The sequence below is a fragment of the Eupeodes corollae genome, chromosome 1 (genome assembly GCF_945859685.1).
Source record: "Eupeodes corollae chromosome 1, idEupCoro1.1, whole genome shotgun sequence".
NCBI lineage: Eukaryota > Metazoa > Arthropoda > Insecta > Diptera > Syrphidae > Eupeodes > Eupeodes corollae.
The window spans coordinates 185,546,669-185,568,491 of NC_079147.1; the positions used below are offsets into that span (position 1 = coordinate 185,546,669).

Genomic DNA, 21,823 nt, shown 5'->3' on the forward strand with positions numbered 1-21,823 from the left:
ATGTGAATTTGATTTTGTTTTTATTTTTCCTATGATGTATTTTTCTCTTTTAACAAGAATCCAATGATTGCTTCTCAGAAATCTTATACATCCATGGAAACTTTATATAAACGTACGGAACATTAATCTACTTATGTATATGTATGTAATCTCCATCAACTGATATTAAGTTCCATTTAAGATAATTGATTTCACATATTAACTCTGATGATGATATTTTTTCTTTTTTTTTTACGGAGAATTTTCCGGTGAAAAGAAAATATTTCCATTTAAGGCAAAGTAGTCAGAAACTCACAATATTTTGATAAATTTCACATGAAAAAAGTCAATTTACTTTCCTCGAAATTTTTTCACAAAGTTGAATTTTAGACGAGTTTTTCAGGGTTTTTATTTTCATAGGCCGATGAAACTTAACCGATTGTAGTTTTGGACAATAGTGTTATTGTTAATCCCAAACTGGTAAGCAAAATTGTTTCTGACAACTTCTTCCATGATTATTCAACGTTTTATTTTTACAAAACACATACGAGTTGTGTTCAAAAAGTACTCGGAATTTTTAAATTTCTCAGATTTATGGAAAAAAAATACATGGCTTTTGCACCACGGTAACATACCTGCTCACTCGTCGTTACTTGTTCGTAATTTTTTGGCCTAAAACAATACCGTTGTCATGCACCAAAATCCGTATTAGTCAAATCTGGTTCCGTGTGACTTTTTTCTGTTCCCAAAATTGAAGAGACACATGGAAGGATGGCGGTTTTCCTCGATTGAAGAAATAAAGGCGAAACCCTGAGAATGCTCAAGGACATATCAAAAAGTGAATATTAAGAGTGCTTCAAAGATTGGAAAAAACGGTGGCATATTTTTGGTGCAGGGGAGGTCTACTTTGTTGGGGGGAGGGGGCGGGTTAAGGTCTTCTTTGAAGAAGACAGCATTGATGTAAACGAATTAATAAATATTTTTTTGAAAAAACGAAAATTCCGGTTACTTTTTAAACACACCTCGTAAAAAAACTAAGCATTTTGACAAAAACAATATTAAATTACATTTTCGTGTAATGGTTACTGAAAAGGTAATTTTTTTTCGGAATGTTTTTTATTCCTGGCGGTTCAATTTTTAAATGGTTTTCGATGGCCATTGTTCGAATCAAAATTTGTGTATCGTGTCAGGTTTTTGAGATATTACTTTTTAAAATTGAAAAAAAAACACGTATGTATATAAGGCTTTCAAAGACTTATGTAATTTATGAAGTAGCTTTTTTCTATAAAATCCGTGATTTAATAATATAATATTAGAAAATCTTCGAAAGTTGTAAGATTTAACCCGACTTACAAAAATCAAAAAGAAACGCTGAATCATTTATGCTACAGTGGTTTTTAAGAAAGGTATAAAGTTTTGAAGTAAGTTTTGTTCTTGTAACGAATCTGTCTTAAATTCTATTAGATCAAGGTTTTGAAATACATCATAGAATATAAAAATAATTTCGTACACCGATATTTTTAAGGTTTAAGCAAAAAGTTAAAATTAAAGTTTTGATTCGGAATCGGAACCAAAAATTAAGTCAAACGTATTTTTTAAAACTATGAAAAAATCAAATTCAATGTTTCAAACAAAAACTCATAACAAATACAAATTCACAGAAATTAGGTTAGACACTAAATCGTTTTAAACTGCATCTAGAAAACAAAGATTTTTAAGTTAAGAGAGTTGTGGCGAACTAATTAAGAACGATTATTGAAATGTTGGGTAATCGAAAATTAAAATTCTTCGCTATAAAAAGTCTTAAATTTTTTTTCTAACATATATAATTTAGTACATTAATAAAAATAAAAAGATTTTGTACAAAAAAATAACAACAAATATAAAATTTAATTCAAAAGGTCTTGAAAAAACAAAATAAGCTCGTGAACTTATTTAAGAACAGTGCATTTTTGTCCAAATTTGAAGTCTTCGTTCAGTATTACACTTATTTTTTATTACTGTCTTACACCGCCTGTGCATTAACATTTTTCGAGGTTATGTTTTCTCAAACCACTTTAGCGATCTCATGCAATTTATTTATGTTTTTTATTTATGTTTATTTATTTCTCTTTTCAATTCGTTCAAGAGGTTTTTGATAGGGATTAGGTCCGTACAGTTTTTATCCGTGAGCCATTGATAGTAAACTATTAAAATTACTAAAGCTTTAACACTGGACGGCGAGGGGTTTTTTCCGTACGTCTGCCGTCCGTTTTTTGTGGTTACATGTACTAAAGAAAAATATCTAAAATATAACTAAACGACGATTCACGGGGAAAATACGTTGTGTGTGAAAATAAAGTCCGTACGGAAAAAAATCGTACGGATTTTAATCGTGCGGACGAAACCGTCTCGTGTGAAAGATGTCATATTGTTTTCCATCGTAACCGACTTTATTGATCTTCGTTTCGTCACTCCATAATATGTTTTTCCAATGTGTCCAGTTCTCATGTTCTCTGGAAAAAGATAACCTACCCTTTCGGTTTTTTAATGAGAGCAGTGGAGTTTTTCTGGCCGATCTTCCAAACAGTTTGCTGTCACACAATCGTTCTCGAATAGAGCCTGCTGAAAGTGCATTTGGGTCTTCACCGAAAACTTCTTATCGTATTTCTCTAGAACTCAAAAATGCATTTTTTCCGCAGCATAAACAATTAACCTATCCTGGGCTTCAGTGGTTTTACAGGTTCTTTTCCGGCTTGGCACATATTCTGTGGTTTTCAACACATTTTATGGCATTAAAAACCATCGTTTTGGAGCAATTAGGCTTATTTGAAATTTTCTTATATGATAAGTTTTCTTTTAATTTTAAAGAAATTATTAAACTTACTTGCAAGTATTTACGTTTAAAACGGAATAATAAAATAAGACATTAATCAAATAACCAATTTAAACCAAATTACTTGTACAATAACTTTGTTAGTTGATGTTTACGTTAGAATAGAGATACAAGAAGGAATAGCGGTAATTTTCATGTTGGTTGTCATCTCTCATGAACAACCAAATGGTGTTACCAGGAGTTGGTTAAATCGTTCTTAATTAGTTCGCAAAAACCGCGCGTTCTTAGTTGTTTTTAGGATTTTTAAAGGGCCATATTTAAAGAACCTAATATGATAGAAAAATTTATAGACGAGATTCGATTTAAGGACATCATTTAAAACAGTATTCGTTTGTTTGTGCAACAGACAAAAAAAATGTCGACCAGTGTAACCATTACTGCTTTTTTGGTTATAACCTAAGTTTTCAGTTACATTTATGTAATTAAATTGAAAGTAATTGACGCTTTTCAATTACATAATTTAAGTAATTGAAATTCTTCAATTACATTTTAATTACGAATTGAAAAATTATATGAAGATTTTAATTACAATTACACTTGAATATAATCCAAGTCATATTTGATAATATATTATATTTTATCAAGCAATGATGAAAAGTTAACTTTAATATTAACAAGTATTTTTACTCATTGTCACATTTTTTACTCTGAGAAATAATGAACAAAATTAATGAATGAAAATTCTTGTGCCATAAATTCAAAATATTTGTAGTTATTAAAAATTTAGATATACTTACTGGCTTGAGATCACAGTGTATGATATTTTCCTCGTATAAAAGTCTTAAGCACTTAACAATCGAATTACAAAATCTTCTTATTAAACTCAGACTGAAACCCTGGTAGTTGTTCTTTTTAATTAGTTCGTAAAGATTTAAACTGCAAAGACAAAGGTAAGAAAAATCAATTAAATATTAATTCATATAAAGATATTAAGTTTGTTTTTGTTTTTTTTTAAGAATACTAAAAAATTACTTAACAAAGGCAGTAAAAAAGTTATTAATTTTAACCTAAATGCTTTGGATTGCATTGTCAACAAAGTTTTTACGTAAAGTGGGTAAAGAAATTAATTGAATGTTTCTAGAAACATACAAAGTCTTTCAAAAACATTCAAAACAACTTATAGTGAACAACATAACGAGTTTTATATATATATGTACATAAGAAATAACAATAATGTTACAACTCCGTTTAGCATATCAATTTAGGGGTTTTATCCATGTTTCAAGACCCACCTCCAACTAAAGCAATAGTATTTTACCGCAAAAGCAGCGCAGCGAAACGATACAACTTTGACGACACAAATCATAAATTTAATTTTATTTTTCTCTTCACGTCTCCGTCGTCGTCGTTGTGGTTATCGTGTGTAGAACCTTCTACTCGCCCGTTTTTATAGGGTGGTTTTGATGAAACTTGGAATATTGACAAACCTCATACTTTCATCACCACATCAACCCTATGGCAGCGCAGCACCCCCCCAAAGTCGCTCCGCATGTTAGCATCGATGCACTGTACGCTATGTATATTTTTTCATTTGGGGGTACATTTTTTGCTACAATGATTTCCCCGAAAAGTCAAACGAAAACAAAAAGGCGCGCAAACCTTGCCTTCTTGTTTCAATTCGGTTTTATTTTTTTTTGAAAGAAATCATGGAATTTCATGGAAACATTTTCAATATTTTTGTTCCGTTTTTCTCTTTTTTTTTTTGCGAAACAATTTTGCGATTAATTAACTGATACCGTGTTTGTTTTGTTTTACTTTTTTCTTTTTATCAATTTATAGTTTATTTTGGTTTTAACGTCAAACCCAGGGAATAAGAATAATTTGCGACCTTGGTGGATATAATTGGAACGTAATTTTTGGCATCGATAAATTATCCTTTCTTGTATAATTTCGGATACAATTTATTAGCAACAATATAAAATCGGTCTTAAAAGGTTATAGTTGTTTCTTATTTAAGACTATCAACTCAACTTTAATAGAATTTCTTCCTTAACACAATTTTTAGTAGGTTGGTGGTTATTATTGACGATGGCGAGATTGTTTCAAGGACTCGTGATCCAAGTGACGCTGATGTTGACGACGACAGTGGGTTGGTTATTCTATTCTTTCCATGACCTTCTAAGTAATATTGTGAAACCCACGTTTAGTTTATGATACTTAGCTATAGAGTTTCAAGGGGATTTAATGGGGCAAAGGATAAAGGAGGTTTCCTCCAAAGCCTTGGTCCTCACCGTACCGTTCGATATGCAAAGTTCAATTAACTCTTTCGAAAAAGGGTGATGCTTATGATGATGATGATGATGATGATGATGGTGGTTCGTTGTGTTTTATTGGGTGCTTAAGTTTGTTAGAAATTTTAACAACAGGAAATGTTATTAAGTTTTATGAGTTGACTTTGCAAATCATAATTACTCTGAAGCATGAGACGAAAATAATAATTTTATCAATCATTAAAATATGTAAGCAAGTGTACTCATGTAAGTACGAACTTAAATTAAAATTGGCAAGAAAGTTTTTGCAAAAAGGCGGCCTTGGGAAAAAATAATATTTGTGATGTATGTGAAAAGAAAATACTTTGTGTATTGAGGAACGCAGTCTTATTGCTTTACATTATACAAAAGTTTTAAAATATACTAAGTAACTCCGTTTTGAAATACAATTTTTATTAAAAAGTATGAGTTCCATGTATTCTTAATTTGACTTATTTTTATACGAATTAATTCATTATACGCAGTGATGATGAGATTCACGACATATAGCAACTACATTATTTCGAGCTTTGTCTGTATAATGGGTATAAGGATCTTCTTTAAGTTGTTCGATGTTTTTCAATCATTTATTGTTCTTTCTCTGATCCTATAGCCTATTTCCAAAAAGACAGCGTAAGTTGGTGTATTTTTGCCAAATTAAGAATTTTTTTTGAAATGGCTCCAATTTTTGAAATTAATCCATTCCCCACTAATTCATAATCCATTCATTGGGCAGCAAAGGACAATTTTAAAAATGTTTGTATTTGACTTATAAAGTGATATTTTCATTGCTAAAAATCTCGATCAGACACTAAGAAGCGCAGGTGTTTGCTTCGATGAGTTTCTTGAAGTCGCAGAAAGAATTGATTTTAACTCCCAAATTTTTTAATTCTTTAAGAACATTCGTCAATTCTGCTATAGTTAAAAAACTAATCGTCTGCCGCTATATTTAATTTTCCGTCCACATGTTTCAAAATGGTCGAGAGATCGGTTTATTATTTGTTGCAGCCTTTTAGGTGATTCAGCTAGAAAAACTATCCTGTGCATTCAAAAGGGTATTAATATTTGTATAAGCGATTCGATCGCCACCAGGTTTGGAAAAATAATTGAAATAGAGGTGCACTTTGCAGACACCCTTGTTTCAATCCAGAGTAGGTAAACCAATCCGTTACACCCATTCGAAAAAAATGTATACTTTAAAGCAATTTGATTAACTAAATCAGAAGCAGCTTTAAAATCTACAAGAAACGAGAACACCTTTATTTAGCTAGCTTGAAAAGATTTGATTATTAACATAATGCAGAGTACATGGTCAACTGGTGAATAATTTCTTCTGAAGCTAGATTGAAAGTCTTTTAGGGTATTATTCCTGTCCAACTAATTTTCCAGTCTACTTACAACAACACCAAACAAAAAATCCAGGTTAATTCTTAACATTATTTGCGCCAACTTTCTTGTGAGCTGGTAGAATTACTGATTTTCGAAACAAATCAGGAACCGAAGCTGTTATGAATATTTTATTAAAAAAGTTTTTTCAGTTTATTTAAGTCGGTTAGAAATTTTTAAAGCCATATTTACCATGTGCTTTTTCATATTTGGGTTAATTGATGACAACTTGCATTTCAAGAGGAGTTATCTTAAACTGCTAACAAAAGCACACAATTGAAATGGAAAACTTGCACTTTCAACTTGCTGAGGGAGTTATTCATTTTTAGATTTGGAAGCTTTGCAGTGATTTTCTTGAAACAAAGAAAAAATCAGTATGTATATTCAATCGAATTTTAAGAAGCTTTTGATATAATTGATTGAGTTCTATTTCTATAAGCTAAACAGCTTTGTGTTATTGGATAAGCCTTAGGGTGCGACAAGGTTGTACATTAAGCCCAACTTTGTTTGCACTATTCATAGACGACCTTTTAGACTCCGTTTCCAGGTGGATTGCATTTTGCAGGGATACAAATTAAGGAACTGCTTTTCGCAAACGATGTAGTCATGTTTAAACATTCTCCGGAAACTCTGCAGCAGCGTTGCCAGCTATGTAATTTAATAGTAAATATAGATCGATCGAAATTTAAGATTATTAAAAGTGGTGGTGGACGTAAAGCATCAAATAAAATGGAGCTTTAGTCGCGAAAATACCTTGGCATTGATGTTACAAATAATTTTAATATGGAGACAAACTTAGGAGAAATTAGTTAATGTGAAAACTGCTTTTAATATGACATGGAATCAATGCTGTATGAATAAGTGAATAGCTCATAAAAGCAACTGAAAAGTCTTTGAAGCAGTAGCTAAAAGCATTCTTTTATATTGATCGCAGGTATATGGATGTAAAAAGTACAATTCCAAACTGCGTCATCATGCTGGAGACGGGTCGCTCTCCTTTGTTTATAAAAGCATTGAAGTAACGAGCGGACTTCTTGCTTAACGTTTTAAAAATTAATAAATGGTCATGAAAAGAGTGGCCAAATAAGCTGTACATGATAAAAATATTTGGTACCGAGAGTCGCAGATCTTACCAGTTAGATCTTAACTGAGGAATTTCAAAAATAATTTCACAACTTACAACAGATTAAATTTTAAGGTTTCCAACAATGTCTGTTATCTGATCTATATGATGGCCGGACTACGTGGTGAACTAATAGGCTTAGAGTGTTATATGTGCCACATATCACAAAGAGAAGATATTTCAGTGCATAAATATGTCTCATTGCCATTCTAGAGGAGGAAATGATCTAACCCCTCATGAACCAGCAACCCTGACTCGTAAATACTCATACAGATCTTTGTCTCTGCCCATCATTAGTCTGTTGTTTATCCCTTAAAGCCTAGTACATACTTGTGAACCATCTCGTGAACTCATACAAATTTCAGTTTTTGGTTCACCCGTGAAGTTGCTCGTGAAGCTGAGTGGAGAACAAAGTGGAGAGTTTTCGTTCACGGGCAATTCACGTGCAAAATGTACGGGAACTGTTGGTGAAGCTTTGACATTTGGTTTCCGCATGTTCACAACGTGTACTCACAAGTGTGTACCAGTGAGCAATGTCAAAAGTTCACTTTCTCCACTGGCGAACGTTCACTTCACGAGGAAGTATGTACTAGGCTTAACATGGGAAACCTGCAAATCCGGCTCGAAGGACCAAAAGATGTTGGGGATTCTTCCTATGAATCCTAGGACTCAAGGGAACACTTTTTTTTTGTTTTACCTTTAATATTAAATTCTTATTTCACGTCTTATCTCTACTAATGTTACAATCGAAGTGAAGTTTAAGAAAATATTTCTAAGAAACGAACGTGTCTTTGTCGAACCGACTAGTTAGGTGGTGAAAGCCATAAACTTAGTTTACAAAGTGGTGAGATTTTATGTTTTACTATATTCTCAACTTCATTACTATCAGAATTAAGAACTTAATTTACGTTACGTTTAATAGTAACGCCTAATAGTAGGCAATACATTTTTTAAAGTAATCATGTTTAAATAATCATAATAATAAAATATTTAATTGCTAATTGATGTCAACAGAAGTAACTGTCCATTTCTTCGAAAAATGTTCCATTCTCAGAGGATTCAGAAGGAATGCATTCAGAAAAGACTCTATAGAAATATCAAGTTCAAAGTTTATTAAAACGAAATGAATGTTGTCAAACTTTAAAGAAAGAACGAAGATTTATGATTATGTTTCTATTCAATCGTTTTAAATCTATTTTATATTGTTTATGAACTTTATATCGTAAAAAAATTATAAATCCCTTTTTTATAAATGTAACAGTAATTATATCGAGCGCTCTTTCCATTTATTGTGTCTTATTGTCAATCTGGCAGAAGGCAATCACCAAGCTGTACAAATTATTGTAAATATTTTTGTTATATAATGAAATTTTTAATCTAATTTAATAAAATTGTATCTATAGATCACTAGTGATGAGAAATCAGACATAATGAAAAATTTTAAATGAGAAAAAAGTGAAGTAGTGAAATAAACAGGTAATTAAGTATAGTGTCTATATTTTTTTCATTTTCGCTCGAGAATATTTAATTTTAATTGAATAAATGTCAAACATTTATCTCTTTAAATTATAAGCCCTTAAAATATTCCTCATCATGTTCATCACCAGTCAGTCTAATTCAATCCCCAAGCCAAGCATTATGATGATGTGAAAAATATCGTGGTCTGAAAATGCTCGAAGGAAATTCGATAACATTTCAATTGTTTCCTTTCCTTATGTTTTATTATTTCATTGTAGAATTTCAAAAGTTACATACGAGTTACCATTTTCCCATGTGTAGGATTTCAGAAAATTGAATTCGTTACGAATCAGCGCACAAAAGTTTTTTTTTTTTTTGTCCTTATTGTATGCAAAATGGATTTCAACGACGACGACTATGACGATGGCAACGAGTTGTCGAGAGATGGCGATGAAGGTAATGGATGATATTCCATCTCTATGTAACATTTTTATGAGGTTTTCACTGGCAAATGTGTGATAAAATACTCTTCGAGAGCAAGTGCGATGCATTTCCATCGACTTTAGAGGATTACAACAATAGGAATCATTTAAAGTGTCTAACAAATCACACACACACAGCGCCGAGAGGATATATACCATCAGTCTGCAAAATCGGTTATATCCATTCCCTAGAACATCATACACAACATCACTGTCATTTTGTGGAACATACTGTTTTGGGGGCTTTGGTATGTTGATTTGGTAGGGGGTTCGACTGACATTCGACTCACATACGGCCCAAGGAGAAAGGATATGTTGGTCTGGTTGGAAGTGAAAATTTGGTTTGGTTTTCTTATTTCTGTTGAGTGTTGTGATGCCATGCCCGCCTTCATGATATGCGGAGGAAACTTAATGAGGCTGTAAAGCTTGTTTAACACCATTTTCGCTTTCATCACTCAATCTGTCTTATATATTAAACCACCACTTTAAGTCTTCTCTAAAATATCATTCAAATATTATGTGTTGTATTTGTTATTGTTGAAATTTCATTTGAGTCTTAGTAATATTTTTGAAAAAAGAAGCACAAAATGTACATTGAACCTATTGAAAACATATTTTTAGATATTTATCGTCTATTTTATTTTAATTTGTTTCTTGTCCATCTCAATGAACTCTAAAATTGGAAAAATTATTTTTTTCTGTTGTCAATGTCAATACCTACCTACCTAAGTCTTATTTACCGAAGGACATACTGGTAAAAGGGAAGCTAGTCAATTTCCGTTTGCATGTTGAATAAACATTTATCGTAGTCAAATCAAATTATCGGCGTATCATTTTTGTTTTAGTTGTTTTGAGTATTTTTTTTATTTTTCAAAGCATAATAATTCGCTTCATTGAAGTTAAAAGAAAAAAATACAAAATTTGAATGGAATGGTTGATGTATGAGTGTGTGTGTTGTTTCCTGACTGTTTTTTCCTTTATACATCGTCGTCATTCAAGAGTTTTTTTTTGTTTTTGTGTTTTTGCAAGTGAAGTGAAAAAGAGCAAAAAATCAATTAAACTCCATATCCTGTGAATATTGCATTTTGATGACTTCTTTATTGCTCCGTTTTGTGGGAATTTTTTGTGATATTCTTTTTCTGCAACATCAAACGTTTGATAGAAAACTAAAAATTCACTGATTGATTCGTTACTAAATTGGTTGATTGAAAGAGATCGGAATGTACATATATTTTCGTACGTATTAACTGTTTCATGAGTTAAAGTGAAGCTATTTTAGTTCAGAAACATAATAATGTCGGTAATATTCGAATACCAATGAAATTCTTTCATAACAATGAAATTATGCGTAAGCCCCTAACAAAAGTATTAACTGTTAAACCAAATTAGTCAAATTAAGCATGACATATGCTTAAAAATTGAAGCTCTGGACACCTTACTAGAAAGTCAACTTTTTATGAGGAAATATAACAATTTAAAAAGAAAGATCATTTTAAATGTCTTTATAAATCCAACAATACTTTGTTTGGAAGAAATTTGGCAACGATGCATTGTTTAAAATTAGTAATAACAACAATTTTTGTATTACCCTTTAAACAATACCTGCACTAAATCAATTAGTTGAGTTAATAATGAAAGCATTTCAAGCCCTTTCCGGCAATTTATTGTGATCCCCAAAAAAAATTGTGTCTTATAAATGACAAATTTAAAGCTTACTGTTGGTCCTTGCAACGAATTTTACACTAAGTCAGTTTTGGAAATCAATAATTATGCTTAAGCTAAGACATGATAATAGTCTTCAAGGTTTCGTGTGTTATTAGTAAATTTTAATAATTAAATGTCGCTTATGATAAAATGGAAGAAATTGGTCTATGAGTTGTGAAACCTATAATTTCCCGTCCTTCTGGTTGGGGCCTTTTTAAATTTCTCAAACTGTGGAAGCAATCACAGTGAATAAGGTCTCTTAACACTCTTACAACGAAAAAGGACTTCAGTTTTCCTATAAAATTGGACAATATGCTAGAAAATGCGGAACATCTTCGTTTTGGCAATTTTTCAATTATCAACAGGATTCGTTTTTGAAAGTTCTGATTATAGATCGCCTTATAACTTTAATACTATTATTAGCACTTGGCCTTAATTTTTAACAAAGACATTGACAGTAATCCTAACTCAAAAAGCATAATTAGGGGTTTTTAAAGGTGAGGTTAAAACTCGTGTGAAAAACGAGCATGGTTAGATTAGGCTAAAAATTTTAGACAGATGTACATTTTTAGGAATTAACATTCTTATAGAATTCTACAATTAATCCCATGAGAACCTTAAACTTCATTGCTTTTCATTTTTCTTAACGCTGATTAAAATTGAGTGTAACTCTTAAATAAAACGCACTCAATATGTTCACAAGATGGGCTGATCACTGCGGACTTAGTAATAATCCTCAAAAAACAGACCTCGTCCTTTTTACACGGAAATACAAGATCCCAGTAATTGTACCTCCTTCAATAAAAGGTTTACCACTAATTTTTACCAATGGAGGCAAATATCTTGGTCTGATATTGGACAAAAAATTAAATTTGAAGTCTAATAAGCAGGAAAGAGTTAAAAAAAGCTACAGCAGCTCTTTTCCTTTGCAAGAAAGCCATTAGAAGCAAATGGGGTTTTCAACCTCGCATAACATACTGGCTATACACATCGGTCATCCGACCAATACTTATGTACGGGGTTGCAGTATAGTGGACTGCACTGGAGAAAGTCACATACTGCGACATACTCAGCAGAGTTCAGCGCACTGCATGTCTCTGCGTAAGCGGGGCATTGAAAACCACACCCTCAGCAGCGTTAGACACTCTCCTCCATCTGACACCCCTTGACATCTTCAGTAAACAAGTGGCAGCGAGCACAGCTATAAGACTTAAAGCCTCATCTCAATGGACCAACAACAATGTGGGGCACTCCACCTTTTTGAACATCTTTGGTTCTATACCAAAGTACATAGACTACACTATTCCAAACCCCCAATTTGGAAAAAACTTCCAGGTATCCATTCTATCCATAGGATGACAAATGCATCCATTTTCATACGAAGAATCAAAGACAAATAAGGGAGTTGGTAGTGGTGTGTACTCAAAAAAGCTTAATCTTAAAATCTCATTCCGTGCCCCTAATCATTGTAGCGTCTTCCAAGCGGAAATTTTAGCGATCAAAGATGTTATCTCCTAGCTGATGGCGCAGCAATTTAACATTCACCTTTGTTGGGTGCCGGGCCACAAAGACATAATGGGAAATTGTAGAGCCGATGAACTCGCTAAAAATGGAACCATCATGCTTATTTCACCTAAAAGGGAGAAGATAGGTATACCGATCGCTACATTTAAACTTCTGCTAAAAGAAACAGCTTTTGCGATAGCAAATTCTAGGTGGCACAATTTACCAACATGCTCAGCCACAAAAATCATATGGCTTTCACTGGACCTAAAGCGTTGTTATTTTAAAATAGACTTCATATTAGCTCCCTAATAGGTATCCTTACTTGACACTGTCTTACAGGCAGACACGCAATACTACTTGGTGTAGCCTCAAATGACATCTTTAGGAGCTGTATTGACGAAGAAGAATAGGAAACAATTTCTTACGACTACCCTTTTTATAATAACAGTGAATTAGTTAAAAAGGATATCAAACATCTTCTTCGCTTTATAATAAGCTCAAAATGGTTCGACTAGTAAGAAGTAATTCTCTAGATTCATGTTATATCACAATCGGCCTTTTCTTTTGGCAGCTACATTAACCTAACCTTACCATAAATAATGACATTTTGGAATCGAATAACTTAGTGTGTTGAGGTAGAGAATAGGTAGAAGAAGTTCTTCAAAATTTGACACCAATAAATTATCATCAATTATATAAAAAGTCTTACAACTTTCCAAACCGACTTTGAATCCTTAAATTCTGCTAGTTTAGAAGCTAACTTTTTAAAACATCATTCATTCTTTAGTTAACATAATCTTTTATATTCTTTCTGAAAAATCAATCATTATCATACCACTTAGATTTGAAGAAATTTACAAGATCTCGAGAAAAAAAACTGCAGATCTCACAGCTGATCAATTCAAGAAAATGATTACAAAAAGTAGGCTACACAGAAGAAGAAAAACTTTATTCAATTGTGTTGCATAATTTTTGGCTAGCCAAAGCTTCTTTGTATAAATAAAAAATAAGTTGTACATAAATACAAAGATCTCATACGAAATTGGTTGTGTCAATAACGATCATTAGGAAATTAATTTTTGTTTTGATAAAAAGACCATTTTGTCCATTTTTGTGATATTTCTAATATTCTAAGTGGCAGCAACAAGAAAGTTAAGTCATTTGAAATCATTACTAAGGCATATGAAAAGATGTTTCTAAAGTTAACTTTCGAAATCTAACTGATTCACTACCTAAAACTTATTTTATGCTTTTGACTACACAGATGTTGACAAATTCTATATTTCTAAAGTTTTTTTTAAACTTTTTTTGCATTTACCTTTACCTAAGCTTTTAACCACTTGTAGAACATTTTAAGCCTTCAAGCAATATAACAATGGAAAATAAGGTATAAATATTTCTTTGGCAGCAACAAGTTCAAATCCCTTTGTTCACATTTTAACCAAAAATTATATATCCGTCCAAATCCTTAAACTTAATCCCCTTGTAACAGAACAATGCTGGGTTATAATACCTCTAGAAAACAACTTTCACAAGAACCATCATTATACAATCACGCACTCATCTTCTTTGCTCTTCTTTTCAAAATGGGGATCATCCCTATTATAATAAAAGAGAGGAGAGGAGAGTGTATCTATTTCATTTCAACTATACATTTGCATATAAAATCGCTTATATTGTCATTTCCAATTAGGATTTAAGTATACCGTAACTTAATTGCCGTGTCCTTTGTCAATATTGATTTGATTTTTATTGTAGCTAAAAATATTACATTATATCTTTATCTTAAATATATATTGCACAATTTACAGAGATTGGTATATTATCTACCTTACTACTGCCAAGTTTAAATGAGTTTTTAACAGAAAATTCAAAAATAAAGGATTGGTTGAAGGAAAAGCTACTTAAAAACCTTCATTTAAGAGCATACAAAAGAGTATAAATCAATACATACATTAATAAATATAAAAGAGAGGAAAGGGGTGGAGTGCAGACAAAGGCTAACAGTGCGAAATTTCAATTATAACTTTAACAAACCTGTATCAGTATGCAAATTAAAGAAAAATAATGAGAAATGTTTACATATATAATAATAAATAAATAAATAAATATATAAATAAATAAATAAATAAATAAATAAACAAGAAAATAAATAAATAAATGAATAAATAAATACTTAAATAACTAAATAAATAAATAAATAATTAAATCAATAATAAATAACACATGAACACAAAAATAATAAATAATATAATAAATAAGTGAGTAAATAAATAAGGGTATAGATGTATAAAAGGAATCAAATAAAATAAATACAAAATTAATAAGTATATTAAAAAATAAGTAAGTAAGTGCACATATAAATACAAAATTAATAAATAAATAACAAATAAATACATTAATTATCAAAAATAAATAAATTAATAAATTAACAACAGTAAAGAAAATATAAATAGATAACAAAAATCAGTCTTTTGAATATTATAACTATGAAGCTAAATTTGAAATTAAAGCATTGTCAGATATTTCGCAAGAAACTTTATATCGTTCTTTTAATTTTATAATTCTATCAGTAATATATTCAACATTAGCTAACATGTGTAATTCGTTGGTTGAAAAATACCAAGGAAGGTTTAACATCATTTTTAACAACTTGTTTTGAGAAGTTTGCAACCTTCGGATATGGCTTTTTGCACAACTACCCCAAGCAGGTGATCCGTATAGGATAATTGCTTGAAAAATAACTTTGAATATAATTAGTTTATTTTCATGACTTAACTTTGATTTACGATTAATAAAAGGATAGAGAATTTTAATGGTTACGTTTACTTTTTTTACGATTTCTTGGACATGAATTCCAAAATTTAGTTTACTGTCCAAGTGGACACCAAGGTATTTAACATTTGATTTCCAGTTTGCTTCTACGCCGTTGATAAAGAGGGAGTTACTTGGCAAAAAACAGGCTTTTCTTTTTCGAGTAAAAAAGATAGTCTGAGTTTTCAAAGCATTTATCTTAATCTTCCAATCATTAAAATAATGTTGAAGTGCATTCAAAGCAGATTGCAAATTGGTTTCAATAACGGAACCAAGTGAATCAGAAGAAAATACACAGGTGTCATCTGCAAATATAGCTTTATTGCAATTTTGCAAAACAGGGAAATCAGCAGTAAAAACTGTATAGAGTATTGGGCCAAGAACGGATCCTTGAGGCACTCCTGCAGTACATTCAAAGATTTCCGAAAGATTTTTGTTGACAGAAACAACTAAACTTCTTGATGACAGAAAGGACTTCACAATTTTTATTATACACATGGGAAAGTTGAACATTACAAGCTTGTGTAAGAGCCCGTCATGCCAAACAGAATCAAATGCTTTCTCAACGTCAAGCAAGACCATACCGGTACTTTTACCACTGATAAAGTTGGTTTTAATGGTTCTGGTTATTCGATCAATTTGGTGGACTGTACTATGGTACGGTCGAAATCCAAATTGTTCAGGAGGCAGAATATTATTATTGTTAATGTGTGTCATTAGTTTGTTTTTAATTATTTTTTCAAAACACTTGCTTAAAGAACTTAGTAAACTTATGGGACGATAACTTACAGGATTGCTTGCGTTTTTTCCAGGTTTCAAAATTGGAATAATTTTAGCGTTTTTCCAATCTATTGGAAAGTAGCTTATCTTAATACAGGAATTGAACAAATTTAAAAGAAATTTTATACCTGACCTTGGAAGATTTTTTAAAAAAAGATTTTTTATGTTGTCAAAGCCAGCTGACTTTCGCGTTTTCAATCCAAGGATTACATCAATAACTTCCGTAATTGTAATATACTCCTCCTGGTCATTTAAGATACTGGAGTTGATCGAATGCAATGATTGCAGAACTAAAGATTCTACATTGCTATTTGTTGTGGAGTTATTGGTTAGAGTATTGCAGTCGGTAAATATTTTGCCTAATGCGTTTGCCTTTTCAGAACCAGACAATGCTACTTGCCCATTATCTAGTTTTAATGCAGGTATATTCAAGTTAGGCTTCTTAATAACCTTAACAATATTCCAGAAAGGCTTGCCACCTTTCTCTAGCCCTCTTAATTTTTGGTTCCATTCCTTGTTTCTGAATCTCGAAATACCTTCTTTGATCAAATTTGTAAGAACTTTTGTTTCAGTTAAGTAACAATAATCTCTCGTCCGTATCCATCTTCTTCTAAAGCTGTTTCTCACTTTAATGAGTTCAACTAAGTTAGGAGGAAGGACCGTCTTGCTATTTAACCTTATTTGTTTTAAAGGAACAGATTGTTCAACACTTTCTATAACACTTTTAGTAAACAAGGAAACATTTTGATCAATTTCTGAAGTGGATATATCGGAATGAAGATAAGGAACATTTCTTAGTTTTGAACTCAATTGGGTTTTAAACATGTTCCAGTTGGCGTTTTTGAAGTCTAAAACTTCGTTACTTCTGTTAGAAGGCAGTAAATACGTACTAATACATATTGGAAGATGATCGGAACTTAATTTACATAGCACTTCAGTTTGATTAAACAGTCCCGGGCTATTTGTTAAAAAAAGGTCTAAGGTAGAAGGGCTTGCGCGGTTGTTAGGTGGGTAATAGGTTGGATGGGGAGGAAATAATATATCGAAAGTATGAGTAGAATGTATATTTTCAAGGATGTTACCCCAGGTATTAGCTCTTAGATATCCCCAATTTCTATGTTTGCAATTAAAATCGCCTCCGACCAGAAAATTACCGTTAATATTTACTAGCTTTCGTAAATCATTGTTCAAGTCGAACTTTTTCTGAGGAGATGCGGGGTCACCCGGAAAGTATGCAACGAAAATTTTTAATGAAGAGCCATTAGAAAATGGAACTTCAATACCAATACATTGTATTATTTTAGTATTCAAAATAGGAAGTAATTTATGTTGTATGGTTCGTCTCACTACGACGGCAACACCTCCACCCCTTCTCTCATCTCTATCCAAACGATAACACAAGTATTCACTATTTGATAACCTATCATTAAAAGAGAGCCATGTCTCTGTAACTAAACCAATGTCTACTTTTTGTTTGCTCAGGAGAGCAAAAAATTCAATATTCTTACATCGAATGCTTTTAGCATTCCAACAAATTACTTTCATGGATGTATCACTCATTTCTTGGACTTATATAAATATTTAACAGCTAATTGTGCAATAATATTGAATTGATCGGCTTTGGTGTTGCATTTTCCAAGAAGAGTTATCATCTCGGCAGTAAGAGCATTTATCTCTTCCATGGAGAAGAGATCATTTGACTGCTGTAGATTAGTTACGTTGTTGCAATTATTTGCCCACACATTGTTATTAGCTTCAGTTGGAATTGGCTGCGTTAAGATTTCATCGGGACACTTACGGTGAGGTTGAAGAGGTGGGAAATCAGTGACATTTGGTACATACATTTGATGAGTATTTCTCTGTGGTGTCATTGTACTGACCGGTGTTCTTTTGTTTCTCGAAGAGAGCTTCTCTTTTAAAGCAAAAAAATGTTTTCGACTTGGACAAGTAGGATCAGTTGCAATGTGGCTCTCGTTGCAGTTGGCGCATTTAATGTTTTTGGAATTGCATTTACCTGTTTCGTGTGGTTCTGAGCAAATCGCGCAGTGAGGTTTAATATGGCAATTTTTTTCGCCATGCCCAAACATCTGACAATTATAACACTGTGTAAACATTTGTGTTTTACGTCTAGCGAAATCCCATTTGATTTGTGTTTTGAAGATAGATTTAATGTTTGTTTTTAGATCGGCTAATCGCACAGAACCACTCTCAAGAAACACAATGTAAAAGATGTCAATGTATTGATCATATTGTTTTTTAATAAGTTTAATGTTTTGACATTTCAAACCGAGAGAAATAAGTTCATTTTGTAGTTTTTCTATTGGAAATTCATCGAGACCATAGAGCATAACTTTAAACGATCTGACAGATGGAAGGTCGTGGGTAAAAAATTGCACGTTTTCTGCCCTTAATGCAGAGCAAATTTTTGAGTGGTCATCACTGTTTACACAATTTATTTTAATGCCTATGGACATTTTTTTAATATTATAGTCATGAATATTATTTTTGTTAAGAAAAGAATGCACTTCCGCACAAGTTTTTTGGAGAACACAAATAGATGGGATTTTAGGTTTTTTATGCATTTGTTCAATTGTAACATCTTCACATTCTATATCGTTGTCTGTATCAGGCAAACATTGCAAAGGAGTGTAATAACCGAATTTTTTAGAATTCTTGTCGGAAGAATCCATTTTTCGACTTTTCGTGTTGAAAGACATTGTGTCTTCCACACTAGATGGGGATCTATTTCGTTTGCGAATCTTTACTTTTACTAATGTACCGCACAGATGAGAACGTCTGATTAGATCAGATGACCGATTAGTACTGTTTGTCAATATTGTGAAATAAATCCCTCACAAAGTTAACAGCCTATATGTATGTAGTGCCTCTACATTTACTCATAGATAGGTGCCTTAGTTAAGGAACCAACATTTCGTTATAGGAACTCGGGAAGGATGTTATCATCATCATTTCAATCTAAACACGTACAGGAACATGTAAAACAACAACGATAACGATTAAGGACAAATTAAATACTCTCACTATGTCCCATTTCAAGTTGCTTGTTTTTTTTTACATACCACCAAATCGAACACAACATCACGTCAATGATGAATCCTAAAACTGAAGGACGAAAAAGAAAAGAAGCTCTTTGATGACAAATGAGTTGGGAAGAGGGGAAAGTTGAGTTGTTGAGGATTTTTGTTTTGTTTTTATTATTTCTTTACTCATAAATTATCTGTTTATACCGGCACGCTGAGTGGTTTTGGAAATAAGGGTAAACGAGCGACGTAGTACCTAGACGTACATATGTATCCTTGCGTGTTAACGCAGCAAAACAAATAAGACAACAATAAAGAAAAAAAACAGTAAAAAAAGAAAACACAAATCACTTTCACTAGTTGCTTGCAGCAGGGTTACATATTTGTCTATCGGTTTTGAAATCTATATATAAAGCGTATGTACATAGATTCCTGCGATGATCTATACCATACACACAAGGTTGTGCGGTACCATCTATCAAGCTCAAGCCCACTACTTGTCCACACCCCCAATTCAAATGCATAGATATTCCAATATTCCATACCTCTACCTATATATCTATACTTATGATGGGGATTGTTTTTAGATAGATCCTTGCATGTTTACCCTTTTTTTATATTTACATTCTTTTTGCTTCTGAGTTTGTGTGCTGTGTTGTGTCGTGTGTATATCCTTGTTCGGTGGGAGGGTTTATAATTAAAAAGTTGAAATATGAAATCAAGTGCATGTTTCCGGCTCCGTGTTTGTGCCATTTGGTGGATGACATTTTAATGTATAGGTACCTACGTGCTTTAATGAACAAAGAAAAAACGGAACAATTTATATAATTAACCAGTTTTTAGTTTCGTCCTTTCTACGTCATCACACACATGATGTGCATGTTTGAACTCAGCGCCGCGTTGCCATCCTCCAACCTACACCGTGCCATCATCACTTCCAAGTCGAGGACAGATAAAAATGTCATATCTATAACTGAGCTGATGATAGCTGTTTTTTTGTGTGTGAGTGCAAAAAAATTGGTACGCTCAATTATCCTTCCTTTAAAGGATTCGGGTTTGAGTATTCGTTAAATGTCAAGTTGAAAGTTTTTTATGCAGGGTTGTTTTTATACAATTTATTATTTGTTTTTTTAGTTTTACAAAATTTCTCACATTGCGATATGATTGCATTAATCACTCTCACTGAATAGAATTTGAGTAAATATTTATTTTTTGAAAGTATAATTAAATTCTTGTACCGATGTAAAATAAAATAGACTACCATTTGTCACGAGATTAGTAGTTGAATTTACTAACATGCAAATTGGTTGTTTATATGTCATTTGAGAGGGTATGTTATGAATAATTTTACCTTCATATTTGTCTTAGTATACATGTTATTGTTTTTTGTTTTGTATACTTGATTTTATTGTTTCACAAACTTGTATTAATGACATACAGAATTTGACATTATAAAAGCTTTTTATGTCATGTGGTTAGACATTATCTTTTGTGTAAGTGCATGCAGAATCTAATTTAAATTACCTTCCTATTTTATTATCATTGGCTTTTAATAATACCTACATGTGATATGTGGTATAGGGTTATGCACTTTAAGTTATAACAATAATGTTAAGTGAAGAAGTATGTTCTTTTTTTATTAACATTTTGATTCTTTTTTGCAAAAATGATTGAGCAAAGTTGAAATTGAATCGTACTAAAAAAAAGGCAGACATGTTGACTTTAAGTAATTTTTTCAACAACCAACATCCAAAAAACTGGGGCAAATATTCAGGGTTTACAAGTATGTCATGAGCTTTGAAAATACTTCAAGTCATCTTTGAAGATTTCTCAGCTCCAAGCAACTTTTCTCTTATTTCTCCTGACAAACAAGAAAATGGATTTCTGAAGACTCTATACATGATAATTTCATTCCTTGTCCTGATGGAATACGATCATTTATCGGGAAAAAATGTTTTATGTTTCCTATTCATTGTTTCTTCTTTTCAATGAGCCTCTGAAATGTTCTAAGTTGCCAGATCATTGGAAATATTCATACCTTACGCCAGTCCATTGAACAAAAGTTCTTAAACATGTACATAGTAGAACTCTCTTCAATTTTTAAATTGTTTGTACCTTTTGTATGTGACATAATTTTTTTAAATTGTTCTTGGGCTCTCTACTTTTTGTTTTAATGCATCCGAAAACATTTAAGTCTTTTGCATCTCTACAGACATTTAGCAAAACATTTGACAAATTAAGTCATACACTTATTTAAAATTAGACTTAACTACCGTTTTGTTAGGTGAATTCCATAATGCTCTAAAAATAGATACGTTGTGTTTAGAAGTAACTCTTCATGCCAATTTGGAGTCAAATCTGGTGTACCCCAGGGGAGTAACATTGGTCCTTTTCTGTTTTGTTTTCTTTAATTGACTAATGATTGC

General features: G+C 31.9%; 1 protein-coding gene across 1 annotated transcript in view; it reads right to left on the reverse strand.

The window, feature by feature from the left end:
- Positions 1–21,823, reverse strand: part of LOC129938364 (dual specificity tyrosine-phosphorylation-regulated kinase 2) — a 111,370-nt gene that overhangs the window by 17,931 nt on the left and 71,616 nt on the right. Inside the window, exon 5 of the mRNA XM_056045867.1 lies at positions 3,592–3,730. Coding sequence (XP_055901842.1) covers positions 3,592–3,730 — 139 coding nt within the window. The remainder of the gene's footprint in view (positions 1–3,591; positions 3,731–21,823) is intronic.